The sequence below is a fragment of the Equus asinus genome, chromosome 2 (genome assembly GCF_041296235.1).
Source record: "Equus asinus isolate D_3611 breed Donkey chromosome 2, EquAss-T2T_v2, whole genome shotgun sequence".
In the NCBI taxonomy this organism is placed as follows: domain Eukaryota; kingdom Metazoa; phylum Chordata; class Mammalia; order Perissodactyla; family Equidae; genus Equus; species Equus asinus.
In genome coordinates this window covers 83,490,372-83,508,865 of record NC_091791.1, presented here as the reverse complement: position 1 = coordinate 83,508,865, position 18,494 = coordinate 83,490,372, and the positions used below count along the sequence as shown (strand labels likewise).

Genomic DNA, 18,494 nt, shown 5'->3' with positions numbered 1-18,494 from the left:
TTCTCCCTTTCTGGCCGGTCAGCATGACAGTTCCCAGGAGGTTCTGCTTGGTGAGGAGGACGGTGGGCCTGGAGCTCGGGGTGTGTGAGCAGTGCTGGGTAGGAGAGGGTGAGGGCACCTTGTGGATGGGGAGGGGGCCGTGGGCCGTGCTGGGGAGGGGGCATGTAGCAGCTGCTGTGACAGGGAACACGTCGGGCAGCCGGTGGTGTGTTCAGCGGTTTTCAGGCACGTCTGTGCAACACTCAGTAAAGCCCCTACAAGGAAACGCATGACACAGTCTCCATGATTCTTGGAGGCTCCTGGTGTTGTCATGGAAGGGCAGAGCTAGGCCAGGCATCAGGAAAGCCCAGCTATTTCCTAGATCCATCAGCCCAAGCGGAGACTCTAGCAGGAGAGCCAGGTTCCTGGGAGAGGAAAGCCAGCGGGGCCTGGGGACAACGGCATGAGGAGCAGGGTGCCCAGAGGTCACCTGCACAGAGCGGGTGTGTGCTGCCTGGAGCTCCTTTGGTGAATATGCAGGACTGTCCTGATTCCCGAAGGGGCTGTTTGCAGGGCTGGTCCAGGAAGCTGATCTGGACAGAACCTGCCCCCGCAGACCTGCTAAATCTGCTTCTCCTCCACCTAAACCACTGGTAAGTTCCTGCTTCTTTCTGCCCCAGGGACTTTTCATTCATTCAACAATGCTTATTGAGGGCATGTTCCGGCCTCGACAGTCAGCAGGAAGCTGAAGCAAGTGTACAAATAACCCCAGGGCAAGGCAGACATGATTGCTGCCTTCAGAGAAGCGCAGAGGGCCATCTTAGTCTCAGAGAGCAGGACTTCTGAGTCTCTGTCTGCCCACCTTCAATCCTCTCCATCCTCACTGAACGTGATCCTTGCCTGCAGGTCCTGGCCCACCCTGCACCCAGGAACTAAAGAGTAGGGCAGGCTCCTTCCCAAACCCACACATCTTTCTTCTTTTCAAGCTGAGTCTCATGGCCAGTCCCCTTGATTCACCCTTGGAAACAAACACCAGCCAAGAGAGTCTGCCCCTGGCATTGATGAAGATCTGATACAGGTCAGTATTCTAGTTGCCACTGCACAAAGGAGGAAGAGCAGAGGAATCAGCCAGGAGTCCAGCTGTGGTCGATGAATCATCCGGAACACAAGCCGCAGCTATTTCTGAAGTAAATGGCATCGGATCTCTCTCCTCACCTTGAGTCCAGCGTCCTGGTCTCCAAAACACTTGCTCTGAGATGAAGCCAGTGAGATGCACAGAGTCCTGAGCAGAAAGGAGTCAGCCAGCATGGCTTTGTCACTCCTGTTACCATGCAGGCAGAATGGGATAATCTGAGAGGAGGGTGGAGAGATAATTCTAGAAAACTCTAGAATTCTGGGACCTGTGGATATACTTCCTTCCTTTCTTTTTTCTCTCCTTCCTCCCTCCCTTCCTTCCTTCTTGCTTGAGTACCTACTACATAAGCCATATACTATATTAGGCACAGGAGATACAACAAACCAGAGATGGACCCTCCCCATTAAGGAACCTAGTGGGAGAGACTGAAAATAATAACTGATGTGTTCTGAGTGCTTACTTTTTGCCAGGTGCTATTATAAGCACTTTACATATATTAATTCCCTTAATCTTCACAACAACACTATACGGTATCTACTCTTATCATTTCCATTTTAAAGATGCAATGACTGACCGTGGAGAGATTAAACAGCTTGCACAACTGAAACCATTTATAAGCAATGCCCTTTTCCATACTGAGTCACAGTGTTAGAAGGAATGTGTGGAAGCGGGCATGTCTGTTTCCCAAGATGGAAGAGAATGATCATTTCTTGAGTACCTGCTGGGGAGTAGACACCATGTGGTTCCTCTACGCCCTCTATATTATCTGTGTTGGCACCTTGCTGGGACTCTGAAGGTCCCAGGAAAGGGAGCCCCTGCTTTCCCCAGCTGTCTGTTCATGAGCTCCCTCCTGGCCGTGCTGCTGTCCCAGGGCAGCGGCCCCTCCTCAGCTCCCACCACACCATGGCTTGATGCAGCAGAGGGCCACCTGCTGGTGTCTGCCACTGAGCATGGGATGAGCCTGTGACTAGGATCCACAAAGAAAGCAATCAGACATCCCCTTCTCATCTCTGTGCCTTTCCTTTTGTTTGTCATGATCCCAGGTCTAGCTGTTGTCTAGTCATCATGGAGCACTCATAGAGGTGCCTGGAGGGGATGTGTCTGGAAGCTCAATCATGACATCCAGTGGTCTTGCCTCTTGAAGTCCTGCCTGCAGTTACCCAATCTTGACATTTCTCCCTAGGGAAAGGGGAGAAATCCCAGTGGGAGCCTCATGAGGCTGAGTTTGTCCTGGTGATCCACATTGCAGAGGAAAAAAAGGGACCTGTGAAGATGAGGAAGGCCACCAAGTGTCGTGTCTAGGGGTTCTTGTTTCCCTGCACTTCCACTTGGAGTTGTTGAAAAGGTTATCAGTTATTCCTGCCAGGTCAGAGGAATGAGCTGCCCAGTGCCTGGGAGTCAATTGCTTTCAATCATTAGACTTTCTCTCCTGTTGGAAATACCACTGCTTGCTCCACTCTGAAAGCTTCTGAATGCTGCGGACTGATTTATTTAGTTAAAACTCCATTTCTGGTTCCTGGAACTACTTTAAGTGATTATTTTTAAACACTGGTAACCACAAAAATAATTTGTTATTCCCGCTATTTAATAGTTTGGAGGACTATGAAACAGTGTTGATATTTCAGAGTGAATTAATTGAAGTGGTCTGTTTTCTGACTATTGAACCTCTTAGCTGGATTTTTAAATTTTTATTACTTATTTTAACAGATGAAGTAAAGGTCTTCACATAACTTACAAAGATGTGATTTTTAACTGTATTTTTCAAACCACATGGATTATGACCCATGAGTGGATCGTAATAAAACCAACTTAGTTGATCGCAATCAGCATATTTTTTTTTCAATGAAAGAACAGAACAAAATGAATAGAATAGAATAGCAGTGCTCACATGGGATAAGGATGTGTGATTAATTAAATTAATATTTAACATTAATATAATGTATAATATATATTATAGATAATATAATAATATTAATAAATTAAATATTTAAATCAGTTATGTATGTGTAAAATGTATTTTCCCCAATTTTTAAATTGATACATAATTTACAAGCAGTAAAATTCATCCTTTTTAATATACAACTCTACATATTTTGACAAACATAAATGTATTTCTGACTATGTCAAAAAAGTGAGAAAACTTCTTGAAGCAAGTCTCCTTAACTAACTGGAGACATTCATGGAGGATAAGAGTCTTTTAAGGTCTTTGGACAGTTGCTTTATCTAGGAAGATAGTTTCATACACACCAAATTTTAAAGCCAAATGGAACCTTGGAGATTATCCAATCAATGGTTTTCAAAATTTTCTTTTCACAGTGACAACTTTTTTATAAATCAAATCTAACATGGAATCCCAACAGATAAAAGGAGAGTTGCTTTGCACAGAGACTAGGAAACACAATTTGAAAAGTGCCAATGTGGTCCAACTCTCTCGTGCCCACATTAGGAAACTGAGACCAGAGTAGGCTGAGTGACAGCTCGAGGTTGGCCACCCTTATTGACAGGGCTGGAGCTCAAATTCAAGCTGTTGGCTGTTGTTCAAGGCATTTTCCATGCTCTCTTGGCCTGAAGAGAATCATACGTATTCCTTGACCCCACCATAGGGATTGGACCCCTTCTTGGAGTAGTGCAGTGGGGCTATAGATATTCACCTGCTAGAAGAGAGGAAAGAATAGGCCAGTGACCACCATGGATGGCGGAAGTATGAGTCAGTCTGGGAAGGCCAGAACAGGTTGTTTGGGCAACACAAGTTATTTAGAAAGACTGAAGCCTGAATATAAGCCCAGAGCTGGGAGGCCAGTACCAGAAAAAAAAAGTGGTAAGCCTCCAGAATTTGAAGAATCAGCCAGGTCCTACCTAGCTACCCCCTTCCTGATGATTCACCCCGGCTTGTCTGCTGTTCTCTTCCTAAACGGCCATAGCTGGGCCCCCACCAGTGTGTTGCAATTTAAATATAGCCACTCGGTGGTAGGAGGAACTGGTTGTTTCATCTCCTTTCTTATCTGGGACTTCTCTTTCACTTCTTTTCTCTGGTTTGCAAGTGGGAAGCGGGGGGTAAGCAGGGAGGCTGCTGGGAGCAGGTCAGGGCGTGTAAAACTCATGCTCATGGTATGTAAGTTCTGCATCAAAGGCTTGTTACTCCTGTATCTCTTCAGTGAACTGCCTTCAATGTTTGGACTGTAATCCTAAGAACACAAAACCCACCTGCTCTTTATGAGGCCACCATACCAGACTGCCACACATTGCCATTAAATATCCCACCTCCCCAGCCTCATCACTGAAAAGAGAAAAGCAGACGAGAGTGGGGTTAGTGACAAAGAACAGGCTTCTCTCAGAACAGATGCCATCTCCTATAGAGCTAAGGAAATGCTTGGCTTTGATGAGCAAACCATTGTACCATACAATTTTAGAAGATGACAAGGAAGATCTCTTAATGAATATGACCTGAGAAAAGTCACCCCAGTTCCCCTTTCAGATAAATTCCTGTAATGCTAAATTTAAGACAGGTAGATGCCCAATGACATTCTTCAATTATTAGCTCACAGTAATACCCTCCAAAGACGAACAGGCGTCAGAGGTCAAATGACCGAACTACTTGCCTGAGTTGTTCCCATTGATACTTCGGGGACCATGTCTCTCTCTTTATTGAAAGAACTGTTAGCACCTTTGTGTGTGTGTGTTTAATTTAAGATTTGGGTTTTTAAGCAGGGAGCTTGCGTGACTTTCTAGGTGTCCTCTCATTAGGTCATTATAACCTAACTCCAGCATAGAGTTTTCAGTTGTTGAAATTCTCAAAATACTGGTGTGTGCACACACCAGAACACAGTTAACTTTCTAGAATAATTTATCTATGTGAGTTTGTAAATTGCATCCCGACCACACCCATTCCCAACACAGGTGAGAACTGGGGAGTAGCAGTCCTTGTAGGGTCGAGCAGCAGGAACTCCGAATTAAAAAGGAGTAGTAAAGGAAGTTCTGGGGGGGGGGTTTGGGGGGTGTAAGGTTTTTTGGTGGAAACACAAGGCTGATGGAGTTGAGTATAGAGAAAGGAAACAGCACTCAGTACTTAAAATTAAGGGGAGGAAGTTGAGAAGACTGTTAGTACCTCCTCTTTGACAAGCAAAGGTTGGCAGACATGAGGAGGTGATGACCCTCAGATGGCAAAGGTCCTGGAGTATCAGTGTTTAGGTTACAGTTATTCAATGAGTGAAGCTAATGACAAGGGTATTCAGCCGTATTTAATTATCTATTTGACTTGTATATAACATTGCAATAAATAGGAAGTAGATGTCTAAAAACCAGACAAATATTTATTGGGCACTTTTGTTGTGATCTACCTAGTAGGATGAGTGTGGACAGGCCAATTTGAAGGGCAAAGGTTGTTCACTTTAGCAGCACATACACTAAATGTTGAAGTGCTAGGGGAGACCCCAGCAGAGCTCAGGTCCTCCAAGGGGCACACGAGTGTGATGAAATCTATCAAAGCCACATCCAGATGAAAGCAAATAGATTATGGATTACTTGACTAGTATCTCCCACCTGAATTGGAATAGTTATGTGGAATTTTTGCATTTTACACTTATAAGAGAACAGCATAACAGTTCTAAGTGTAGGCTTTTGATTCATTCAGGCTTGGATTTAAATGCCTGCTCAGCCAGTTACTCCCTCTATAACCTGGGACATTTTATTTAGCTCTCTTAGCCTATTTCCCCATCTGTAAAACAAAGTAAAAGCAATCTTACAGAACTTTTGTGAGTAGAAAATGAAATGATTTATGTAAAACACTTCTCACAGTACTTGACACATAGTGCTCAAAAAATGGGTACTGTTGTTATGTGATATTTGTTTTAGTTATTGTGGATATAATAAATGTTAATTGACGAAACAAAACATAGGAACATTGTGTTTTGATAAAAAGGCCATCTTTAATATATAATGGGAGATTCTTTTGCTTTAAGCTTCTTTGTGCTGAATTTTTACAAAGAAGGGAATGGTGTCATCTTAGTGACTTGTGTCATCTCTAGGGGTCTTGGGACAAGTTCCTTGTGAGAGGTATATGGTGTGGAGGCTTCCACTGGAGGGCTCTGCAGAGACCCTAAAAACCTTTTCTTGGATATAGCAATGAGGAAGCAACCCTGAAAAGCCCCGGCTTTTTGGAGACCTAGGGGTCATTATATTCATCATGGCTGTTCAGGAGGGCAAGTAACAACAAGAACCCTACAAGAGTAACTTCCAGGAACCACTTCTGCCAGAGTCCTGGGAGTATGCAGTCGATATCACCAGAACCAGCTGGCAGGTGCCAAGCTAGGAAAATCATATTGCTCTGCCTCCACCCCTCCACTGAGTTACTCTTCTTAGGGACAAGAATGACATCGTACAGTAGAATATCATCTTTGAGACAGGAAACCAGGTAGAGTGGGAGGTTCTGAAACTCTGGGTAAGGACTTAACGATAACAACAAAACCCACCTTAAATCACCACTGAACCTTCAGATTCCCGATGGAGACTGGGACCAAAACTGATGGCTGGGCATGTGTGAATGAGATGCCCATAAGGCCCTTCGACTTCTGGGGCCGCTACTAGTGCATCCTACCTGCAGAACAATGGCAGGGCACCTTTGATGATGCACCATCATGGGATAAACGCTGCTGGGGACTCAGTGGTCACTCAGGGATGGCCCTAGCCAATGATGCAATAGGTATGTCATTGCTTTTTAACAAGCATCATTGGCCAGTAGCTTACAGCTGGGTCTGAGTGGGAGCAGCGAGACCAGTGCCTGCAGAGGCGATGGCCAGACCTGCTGCTGTAGCAGAGAGTTCTGAAACTCTGGGCAGAAATGAAGCTTTCTCTGCTTCCCAGGGAGTCTGGCTTCTCTGGGCTGGGATGATGGAGCAGGAGTAGAAATCGCCTCAAACCTTTATTTTCTTGTGGCTGCTTTGCTTCTGTGGACTTTGCATTTTCTTCCCAAAAAGGAACTGTCCACTGGGGCCAGACAAGATAATGCGCCCCTAGGTTCCTTCAACGAAGTTAACGCGAGCCGTGGGAATCTTTACTGTTTTCTGACTCATCCTGTAATCCAACAATTCAGGACTTTGCGCAGGGAGGAGTCAGCTCTCAAAACAAAGTCAAACGCTTGCCTTTTTAAACTTGGGAGACACTGAGGCTGAGTTCTCAGGGTCTCCCCCCAGGCGCTGCTCTTATTAAAGGGCAGATGGGGAGTTGGTGGCCAGCGCTGCTGTCCAGCCCTGAGGCTTCAGCCAGGACCAGGGGGGGACTCGGGCTGCGGGGCTGGGCATCCCAGGGCGGGGGGCGGAGCAGGTGAGCCGGCGGGGTGGGAGCGGGGAGTGCACTTGTACGTGACGTTGGAGTTTGCAGCAAGCTCCGAGCAGGCGGCTGTGCGCGCGTGTCGCGGGTGGCTGCACGACCAGGGAAGATGTGCTTGGAGGGGCGGCCGCCGCAGTGAGCCGCTCGGCGACAGGAGCCCCACCGGCAGCCCCAGCCCCGGGAGGCAGGGCCTGAGCGACACCGCTCGCGCTCCTCCGCGGAGGAGGACCCCGAACCGAGAGAGGCGCGCTCCAGCCGGCCCCAGGATGTAGGCGATCGGCGGCGGTGCTCCTGCAGGCGGAAGGCTCATCATGAAGAAGCACTCAGCCCGGGTGGCCCCGCTCAGCGCCTGCAACAGTCCGGTCCTTACCCTCACCAAAGTGGAAGGTAACGGCCCGGGGGCGGCGGGGGCCGGAGGCGGGGGCGCTGCATCGCGGCGGGGGCTGCCTGGCCGGGGGGCTCCGTGCTCCCAGGAAGCGTCGCCTGCAGTGCTGCGCCGCTCTGCCAGCGGCGGGTGGCCACTCGGTGGCTCCCGGGCTGCCCTGAGCTGCGGCGGGGCTGCGAGGCTGCCCACGATGCTGCCGCGAGCACTGGGCTGAGCCCTTCCCGGGAGGCCCCCAGCACATCTGGCGGCGGCAGCAGCGGCGGCCTCTGCTCCTTTCCCACCCGTCCTGAGGCACTTGCTAGCTGGGTAGGAGGGAGTCGTCCAGACGGGAACCAGTGCCCTCCTCACACGCTGTACCCTCGAGCCCCCTGTGTTTGGAGCATCCTGCTCCTCCCAGGCAGACCAGAAATGTTGCTCAGCTGGTGGAGGCAGGAGAGGGCTGCTGCAGGCTGAGACATCGCCCCTGAGGCTCTGAACCCCCCCAGCCCACCAGTGAAGTAAGTACCCAGCTCTGTGACAACAGTCAGGGCAAGCAGGTGAGAAAAGCCACCACCAGCCTACAAACATGTTCTTTCCACTACTCAGGGGACATGAGGCAGAGACCATGAGAAAGAACCCACCAACCTCCGTGGAGAGCCGAGCCTTACTCAGACACAGCTGTTACTCTGCTGGAGTAAAGGGGACCCTGCTTTCCTATGTCGGGGAGAGGGGAGCAGAGATAGACCAGTCGAGTCCTTAACTCCTCACCCCCCGGAGGCAGAGGTGGAATGACTGTCTCCCTAGAGCTGATCAAGTTGGCCAGGTGAGGGCTGGAAAGGGACAGCCAGCCGATGGGGAGAGGAAGGTAGACCCCTTCAGCTCCAGGCCCTCACTTATCCTGAGCTAACAGAGCCCAGGGCAAGCTGGGGGGAGGCAGGGCAGGGAGCATGGGCTCCGAGAGAGAGCCCAGCTTATGCTGAGCCCCTGGGACTGCAGCCTGGAGCTGGGACCTCTGTATGATGGCTTCTGAGGACCCTGTATCCCCTTGTGAGTGCTTGTTGGTTACAGTGAGAGCAAGACGGAGGCCAACAGGGCAGTTGTGTGCTCCGCACTCAGCCCATCCACAGCGGCCTGCCAAGAGCCATCCTGGTACCATTACCCCCATCCTATAGATGGGAACTGTGAGGCCCAGAAGGGTGGCTGGACTTGTCCAAGCCCCACAGCTAGTGGGTGGTGAAGCAGGAATGGAATCCGGGGCTGTCTGCCCAAACCCATGCTTTTCAGAATATCCTTTTGCACTATCATGCAACTACTTACCTATTTCTCGTCATTTTCTGTCTTTAGGAGGTTGACTTTTTTCCTTGGTGTAGCTGTCTCCCTCGTTCCCCCATCCCAGTCTTGGGAAAGACTTGGTATCAGACATCTACACGTGAATTTAGTGCCTGGGCTACCTCCCCCAGGGGGCGTTGCATTTCCACGCCTTCTCAGGGACTTTGCCCAGATGTGTGTGCAAATTGGGGAGGGGAAGGGTTGGATATTTATTTCCCTTAGGGAGACTGGAAGTGTCTGCTCCCTCACGGGGTCCTCATGGCAAGTCACCCCTCGTCACCTTTTAAGTGAGGCAGGTTGGCTGTGCTGCCAGCATCGGGGTGTCTCCCTCGGGCAGCCCCCAGCCCCCTTGTGCAGGACAGGTCCGAGCTGCACTCAGAGTCAGGCTGGCCATGGATGGTGAGGCCTGCCAGGCTGGCGCTCTGACCTCAGCCGTGCTGCGGGAGGCGGTGAGTGACGTGCCAGGCCCAGGGACTCCATTCCAGCCAGGACTGGAGTTTGCCTTCAGGAATGAAAACAGGAATACCGTAGTCCCTTCGTTCCCTTGGGGCTACTGCCACGGGGGGCTTTGAGCCTGCTGTTCACATTGACAGCCTTAGAAAACCATTTTTAAGCAACATTTGCGCATAAATGACTGTGGTTAACGGGAAGTGTATTAAACTGAGAATTGGACTGTCCTCATCTCCTTATGCAGTTTGACTTGTATAAATCTTAAGCACTGAGCCTCAGTTTCCTCAACTGTAAAACCAAAGTAACAACCTACCTCAGCAGACTGTTGGGAATGCAGTGAGAGAGGGTAGGTGACAATCCCCAGCACGCATCTGGCATACAGTAGATGCTTAATAAATGTCTGGCGAGCTTCCAATCACAGACCGTCTCACACCTTCAGCAAAGCTTCTTGCTGCTCTAAACGGGTACATGTGTGAGGACAGCATCTAGGAGCATCTGGAGAGTTCCCGTGACACCAGAAAGTCTCCAGTTGCTTTTTTGTATAGAATACCTAGGTGTGTGTCAGCGAAAGTCTGCAGGTCAGGGCCAAATAAAACCTGCCCTTGCTATGCCTGGGCTTACATGGAGCTCTTTCTCTCTGCTTGGTTTTTTTCCTGGGTGTTTTTGTTCAGTTTGGCTTTTAGTCTATTTTTTGAAACCATTTGCATCTCGTGTGCCTGTTTTGGAAGGGCTGAATCATTTCGCTTGCCTTGGATGCACAGGGCAAGGTGGTCCCCATAGTGTGGCTGTTTCTGTGTGGATGGCAGACAGGCTACAGTGAGGGAACGCAGCCAGCTAGGAATATTTATTAGCTTGTGGAGTGTGTCTTCTAAAAGGAGGCAAGAAGGCACCAGCTTGTGGTACATATAAAACCAAAATAGAAAATGCAGTGCTTGGTTGAATTCAAACACAGGAAGATGGACAAGATGACTTTATTTACTCAACAAATACCTCATTTGACCCTACTCTGTGTCCTTTCTGTAGTTAGCAAGACCCTGGAAATGCAAAAATGAATAACACTAGCTTCATTCTCTTAAGGAAGTTCCAGTCTATTGGGAAAGAAACATACAGATAGGTAAATTATCTAGTAAAAGGTAGTAAGCTCTGGTTCAGAGCTAAGAACAAAGTTTCACAGGGACACTGACAATCAAGTAATCTGAGGAGGCCTTCCTGAGGAGGGGGCCTTCCTGAGGAGGCGGCCTTCCTGAGGAGGAAAGAGGACTTCTTGTGGAAGGAGACCTTCTTGAGGAGGGAAGAGGCCTCCTGTGGCGGAGGAGGCCTTCCTGTGGAGGAAGGAGGCCTTTCTGAGGAAGAAGGAAGCCTTCTTGTGGAGGAGGCCTTCCTGAGGAGGAAAGAAGCCTTCCTGAGGAGGAAGGAGGGCTTCCTGTGGAGGAGGCCTTCCTGAGGAGGAGGAAGTGCCCACCTCTCATGCTGAACCAAGTAACTCTGGCTAATGGTTAAAGCTCTCTGGGCATCAGTTCTCTCGTGTGGAAATGAGGGTAACAATACATCCCTCCTAATAATGAGAATAATAGTATTTGTTAATGAGCCTACCACTGTTGCGGGCACTTTGCTTGGGGAGACTCCTACCTTATCTCTGTTTCTCCCAAAGGAAAAGTAAGCAGTGTTACCCCAGTTTACAGATGGGGAAATGGAGGCTCAGAGCAACCGTTCATGCAAGGTCATACAGTTAGAAAGCAAGGGGGCCAGGCTTCACATGCGTATCTGCCTGGCTCCAACATGTTGTGAAACCTTTGCGCAACTGCATTTTGTTTGAGTAGCAGTGAGAATTACATCTGCTCCTGGCACTTTGTAAGTGCTCAGTGCGTGTCTGCTCCCTAAAGCTCCCATACAACATGACATGGAGGTCTGGACCCCCACCCCTTGGGGCTCACAGGGTCCAGTGCTGTTGACGTTCTCAGTGCTTCTGCTCCGGGGCAATCGGCCTGTCTCAGCTGTCCCCAGTGTAGGTCTGGCTGCTTTGTTTTTGTTAATGGGACAAGACTGTCGTCCTGGGATGCTCAATATTATGAATTTGGAGACCACTGTCGTCCTGGGATGCTCAATATTATGAATTTGGAGACCCAGCCCTGCTGGCCCAATCTGAGAGGAGTCTTGAGAAGTCTCCTGCCAAAGGGTTCCCACACCCAAAAATATTCTCAGGTCGCATTGTCCTAGGCCTGAGACCTCAGTCACAAAAGGCATTCACGTGTTGATCAAATGCATACTAATGTGTTCAAGAGAATGAACCATATAGGACTAGGGATGCTAAGAGGAGTAAATTATAATTCTTGACCCAACGGAGCTTCCAAACAAATGAAAAATGTCACAAATGCACATCAATAATGATTACGTGTCGAAATGTAATTTTGTTTTTAAATTCCATGAAAGGAGTGTAAAATAAAGGGTGTGTTTCAGTGGAGGCGAGCTCACTTCTGCTGGGACGCAGATGGTCACTAAGCAGCACTCTTGCCACCATTACCTCCCGCTTTGCCAAGATGGTATAATCTGACAAGAGACTCTTTCCTGCTGAGCATGGATGTGGCCTCAGAATCTGTCTTGTCTCCAAACTCCAGGGGATGACTGCATGTTCATTGGCCTTGGTCTTCCTGGAAGCATGATCAGGATGCCATGATAGAGGGTGTCCCTCTGCCCTCTGCTGTCACAAGTGGGAGGTGAGAACATGGCGTTCCTGGCAAAGGCAGCCCCATAGTCAAAGGTGCAGAGTTAGGAAAGGGTAGATTTGCAAGTGGTTTACTGGGGCAGGAGTTTAAGTTGTCTAAAGAAGGGAGAGGAGAAGGGAAGTGTGGAGGTTAAGGCTGACCATGGGCAAACGTGGAGGCCTCCTGAATGCTGGGCTTAGGAGAGAGGACTGAAACAGGCAGAACTGGGGCGCCATGGAAGAGGAGAAAGACGCCATCTAGGTCTGAATAAATAAGCCGGTCTTCTATAGCTGTGGTGTTCCAAATGGGTCAGGAAATCTAGTTCATCAACCACAATAAATATTCTTTAATAAAGAAATTAGGATGGACTCAAAAAGTACCAAAGTGTATACATCCAATAAGCATCAAGGTTGATCTGTGATGCCTTTATTTCAGTGTGTGCATGTGCATGTATGTGTGTGTGCTGAAGGTCACAGTGAAAAAAATTCGAGAAACATCTGGAAGTATCCTCTGGAGACAGGGAGCCATGTTGGGCAGTGATCGCCACAGGCCGGGCATGAGCTCATGGTACTCAGTGTGCTGGGAACATTTGCTCTGGTCTTGCCATGAGCCCCTGACCTGGGTTGCCTGGTTCTGTGCTCAAACATCCCTGTGCAGTGGCTCCTGGCATTATTCCCACCATACAGGTGAGGAAGCGAGTACAGGGCGACTGGGGCATTCATTCTGTGAGACACCTGCTGCATGGTGTGCCCATATCCTAACCACTATGCCAGCCATGGCAAGGACAGGGACAGGACAGTGGAGGAATCGACAGATCGTGGTGACAGAGTATAAGTAGAAGGGCTGGAAAGGGAACCTCAAAGACAGCTCTGAAGTTTAAGCCTGAACAGCTCAGGGAATGGCCATTCCCTTCGCAGTCACTGCAGTGGCAGGAGGGGAAACGCATCTGTGAGGGAGGGATGGGGAAGTCAAATCCAGACAAGCTGAGTATGAGGCCTTGGCAGTGCCTTCAAGTGCAGGTGTGCAGCAGACAAGTGGTGGGGAAAAAGGTGGTGAGGGCTGAGTGACAAACCAAGGGAAAGGGAGATGGCTCCGTGGGAACAAATGGACAGGCCAGAAACCCAGTGGCCAGGTACATTTGGGAGACAGGCAAGGCAGAAGAGAAGCTGGAACGGCTAAAACAGAGGACCCAGATCATATGGCATCACGGAAACGACAGGAAGAAACCAAGGAAAGAAGGAATGTGATGTGGCATCAGATACAGCCAGAGGGGTGGTTTGGTAGAGTTTTAAGTGGGTGCTGCTCTGTGAGCCACTTTGCAAGGGTGAGTGTTTGATGAAGGAGGAGAAGAGCAAGAGCAGGACACTCGGTTAAGGTGTTTGGCAGGGAGAGAGGTAAGAGAAGTTATGCTGTCTTTAGGGGGAAGGGGAGAGATTTTGAGAGCCAGGCATGTCTGTAAAGCAGCGGAAGGAGGCTGGTTCCAGGACAGGTCTGAGGTTGCCCCAAGAGAAAGGGGATTGATGCAGCAATGGCCCGGGGGAGGCGGGGGGTATGGGAGGGAAGCACAGACGAGAGAAGGGGTGGGGAGCCTTGAAAGGAGCTGGGGAAGAGATGATGGGCAAAGACCTGGAGAAATGTGGAGAGCGTGGGAGGGAAGCCCAGGACCTGAGCTGGTGAGTTTGATCTTTGTAAGTAGGAAGTGGAATCGTCTGCTGAAAATGATGGACGGGGATGGAAGGCTTGCAGAGGTGGGAGAGGGTTCAGAATAGCTATATTGGGAGAGCCAAGAAGGGATGTAATTCTTAAAAGCCTTTTTGGAGTGTGATACGTTTTCACTGGTTAAGACGTCATGTAACTTGGGGAAAGCAGGTACAGGGAAGAACACTGGGTGGGGTCAGGACACTCAGCTCTCATTTCCTGCTCCCCCACTAGCTGATGAATATATTGGACATGTCTCCTCACATCTTGGAGCCTGGGCTTCTCTTTTTTGAAAAGAAAGGGGATTGGGATAGATCTTCCATAGGCTTTTTCAGCAGAAACGTTGTGTGAGTCTATTAAGTAGCTTACTCATTAGCAGAGATTGGTTTATCTGATTAAAACCCTTCACTAGCTATAGTCAGAGAGCAGAGCTCTGAAGGAATGAGCTCCAGGACAAATAAGAAATGTGGCCTCTGTGTGTCAGTGGGCAGGCAGGGGGAGTTAAGCAAACACATCACTTTCAGGGGTGGGATTTGGGATTTGAGCAGAGGGAGGACAGCCCAGCTACGTGAGGACAGCTTGCTCTGTGAATCTTCAGCAACAAGAAACCGCTGGACTCAAGACAAGATGCCCAGATGTTGAGGTGGTGCAAATAGAGGTATAGAAAGACCTCAGAGAGAAGGTGTGCAGCTTCCAAACTTTGCCTGGAGCTGACCCAGGTCTTTTCATAGAAGATCCTTACTCCCAGCCTGGGATTAGCTCAGCCATGTCACCCTCAACTGGTGCAGAAGGCTTGCCCTCAGGGAGGAGATGAAGCCTGAGAGGACTCATTTAAGGTCTTAGGCTGACCCCACATAGGTCCTTGACTGAGCAAACGCAGTCCTGCCTTACAGATGAACGACTCTGCTGAGAATGGCAGTCTATTTTAGAAAACTGTGCTTTGTTCTTCAAGGTAAATTGTGTAATGGCCCATGCCATCAGTTAAAATACTGCCCTGTTTTCCTGCTCCCCTCCAGGGGAGAAGGCTCCGGGGCACCCGCAGAGGCACCAGCTGCCTGGAGGGGCCGGCCCCACTTATAATCTGCCCTCTGGAAAAACCCTGTCTGTCCTCTGAGCTCCAACAGCCTGAGCTCCAGTCCACATAAAAGTTGAAGGAACCATCTGACAAGGAAAAACATCAGAAAAGAGGAATCTGCCCTTCTGTCTGTTTGTGTGGGGGTCATTAGCAGCACCAAAATATCACCAGATCTGCAACAGTGAGCACCCGCTGTGTATACAGAGGTGCGATGTGCCCAGCCATGAAAATGGTGAGATTCCAGGAGGCTGCACAGGCCGGGGCTAGCAGGGCACGCAGATTAAAACTGATCCCCTCCAGCTCAAATGTTTTCACAGCACGTATTGAAACACGGTTCTTGCTCCCTCCCAACGCAGACATGACTCTTCCATCCCCCAAAGCACAAATGGCATTAGGTAGAGCTTACCCATATCCAGTCATTTTCTGACAAGTCATGTTTGCCTTAGGCTGTGTACGTTCCAGGACTGTCTTAAATCCACTGCATGAGGTGGTGTTCTTTGGAAATTTGGGAGTTACGTGGGGCCCTCTAAAGAAATGTGGAGTCGGGTGGAAAAGCCAATACAGACATCTATTCAGAGATGGTGGAGTAAGTGGCCCAGATTGAAGCGATCCAGGGCAGCTCTCATACTGCTGCCGGGTGGAGCTTCAGGGGGACCTCGGAGAAGCCTCCTACCACCCCACTCCGCTCCGAAAAAAGCAGCTTTCATTCACCTCCCAATTCTGTCTCCACACCAGGGAAAGAATTTTGGTTTTTGAAAATGACTTTGCTGCCGCCATGTTTTCTCCTGTCTCTACACGCAGCCTCTGAGAATCACCTCACAACCAAGGCTTAAGCAATTCACAGGAGGCAAACAAATAGGGGACAGTACCTAATATTTCTAATCTAGTCATGCAGTGCAGTTGTTTCTTCCCCTAAACGGTCATCAGAATAAATACTCTTATCCACAACTTGTCACCATGTCCTGCATAGCGGCGGCTCTCAGGCCCTACCTCATACCTTCACAGCCACAGTACACTCTCCACTGTAACACTCTCAGGTTACACACTGCTCCGACCGGGTGACTTAAACAACAGACATTTATTTTCTCACTTTCTGGAGGCTGGAAGTCCAAGACCGAGATGTTAGCAAATTTGGTTTCTGGTGAGGACTCTCTTCTGGGCTTGTAGACGGCCACCACCTGGCTACGTCCTCACATGGCCTTTCCTTTGTGTATGCACACAGAGAGAGTGAGAGAATGAGCTTTCTGCCATCTCTTCTTATAAGGCTGCCAACCCTATCAGATCAGGGCCCCAATCTTGTGACCTAATTTTAATTAGTTTCTTAGAGACTCCATCTGCAAATAGAGCCACACTGGGGGTTACAGCTTTGGCATATGAATTTCAGGGGTTCACAAACATTCAGTCATAACAGCCCTCATTTCAGGATGGTGAGTCTTGATTCAGAGTTCCATACACACTCAGGCTTTTCCAAATTTAAACACAAGGTCTATCCTCTGGAAACCTCAAGTCTCTCTTAGTGATCAGCGTTTCCGACTGGGGTGTTTAGCACTATGACCCTAATTGACTTTCAAAAGGAAGAACAAGGATGCTCTCCATTCCTGTTGATGCTTTGGAGTCAGAGAGATGCTTGGAACTGCATCTCAGCTAGTCACTAATCTGTGACCTTGTGGGAGTAACTCCCAGAGCCTCCGCTGTCCAGTCTGCAAAACAAGAATAGTCACACTGACCACCAGCATTATGACAGGTTAAAAAAGATATATAAAATCTCCTGGCAGAGCGCATAGACATAGACATGGGGTGTTTGACTGTCATTTGTCCCTTTACTTCCCTGTACCCTCTCCTTCTCCTTTACTCAGGGTCAGCATCCAACTTTAATTATCTGTGGATTATGTTCTTTCCTGAGACCAGTGCTAGTCAGGAGTGTGGCTGGGGCCTTGGTCATGTGTGAACAGTGGGAGTATTTTCTGACCCCAAGTCCAAGAATCCAAACAGATGGTCTGGCCCATGCAGGTGGGCATAATGGGTCAGGATATGTGAAATGAAGATTGCTTTGGGAACTCCAGGGCCTGTGGTGGCCTTAAACATGTGACAGCTTCTTCTTGCCTTTCCTCCAAACCACTGCTTAAAAAAAAACAATCGCACATAAATTCACTGGGAAAGTGTTTAATGAGTAGATGAGATAAACAGAACCCGACTAGATTTTTGGGAGATGAATTGTACTTGCCAGGCCCTGAAGTGGTATATGCATCAGTGATCGATAAATGGGAAATCGTTCATCAGGCCCTCTTTCCCTGTCAGGAAAAAAGGGGGAGGGGGTTTCATTCCCAGAACAGCTCTCAACTGTGTCCTGTTTGGTGGAGTTAGAGCCACTGAACCCTCTAAGATGCAGGTGCTCTAAGCTCTGCCACGTGGACTAAGCAAGCTCTTCAGGGAAGGGCGTGTCTGCCTTGTGCCCCACAGTAGGTGTCAGTAAATGTTGTTGGATGAGTAGCTTAAAACCTAGCTAGTCCCCCCAAGAGAAATGGAAATATATCCACACAAAGATTTATATGTGATTGTTCATAGCAGCATTGTTCACCGTAACCCAAAACTAGAATCAATACACATGTCCACCAACTGATGAGTGGATAACAAAATAAGCAGTAGCCATACAATGGAATACAACCTGGCCATAAAAAGAATGAGCTAATGACGCATGCTGCAACATGGAGGAACGTCAAAGACGTTGTGCTAAATGAGAGAGATCAGATATCCAGAGTAGGCAAATCTGTAGAGATAGAAAACAGATTTTTAACCCGGAGTTGGGTAGAAATGGAGAGTGACTGCAAATGGGCATGAGGACTCATTTTGAGGTGATGGAACTGTTCTAAGACTGGATAGTGGTGATGGTTTCACAGTTCTGTAAATTTACGAAAAGTCATGAATTGTACTCCTAAAATAGGTGAATTTTATGTTTATGAAAATGATGCCTCAAAAAAACTATAAAAAATTAACTGTATAGATCTTGTTGATGGAGATGTCATTGACAGGAGTCTCCTCCCATCCTCTCTGCAATGATATCTCCTTTGCTCTTGAGAGGCTGGGGCCATACCAGCCAATAGTTGGTCTTTAATCCCACCTCTGGGTCCTTTACCCCTAAGACATGACTTGGGAACTTTCTAAGTGCAAAACTTTTTCAAGAGAGAGTCAACGAGGGTCCACCTGTTCTCAGGGGACCTCAAAAAAGAAACATTTGTGTTCTCTTGGAAGTTTGGAAGAGCCATTTTATGGGAACTTTAAGTTGGGAGTGAATGATTTTCCAATTTTTCTTGCTTTCTTATTGTAGAAATGATTTTCACTACATAAACATAAAAAGCCCTCAATTCATCATTTTTTTAGGGGAAAGCAGTGGACAGTTCACAAGACAAAAGACTTGCCTTGGTCCCAGAATAAGTTGTC

The 18,494-nt window shown here is 48.5% G+C and overlaps 1 protein-coding gene across 2 annotated transcripts in view; it reads left to right on the top strand.

The window, feature by feature from the left end:
* Positions 1–18,494, top strand: part of SLC35F3 (solute carrier family 35 member F3) — a 376,143-nt gene that overhangs the window by 250,654 nt on the left and 106,995 nt on the right. The window contains exon 1 of one of the 2 annotated variants that reach the window (XM_044758803.2): positions 7,445–7,825. The exons of the other annotated variant lie outside the window; for it this stretch is intronic. Within the exon in view, the coding sequence (XP_044614738.1) occupies positions 7,750–7,825 (76 nt within the window). The 5' untranslated portion in view covers positions 7,445–7,749. Of the gene's footprint in view, positions 1–7,444; positions 7,826–18,494 lie in introns of those variants that run through there. 2 annotated transcript variants of the gene reach the window in all.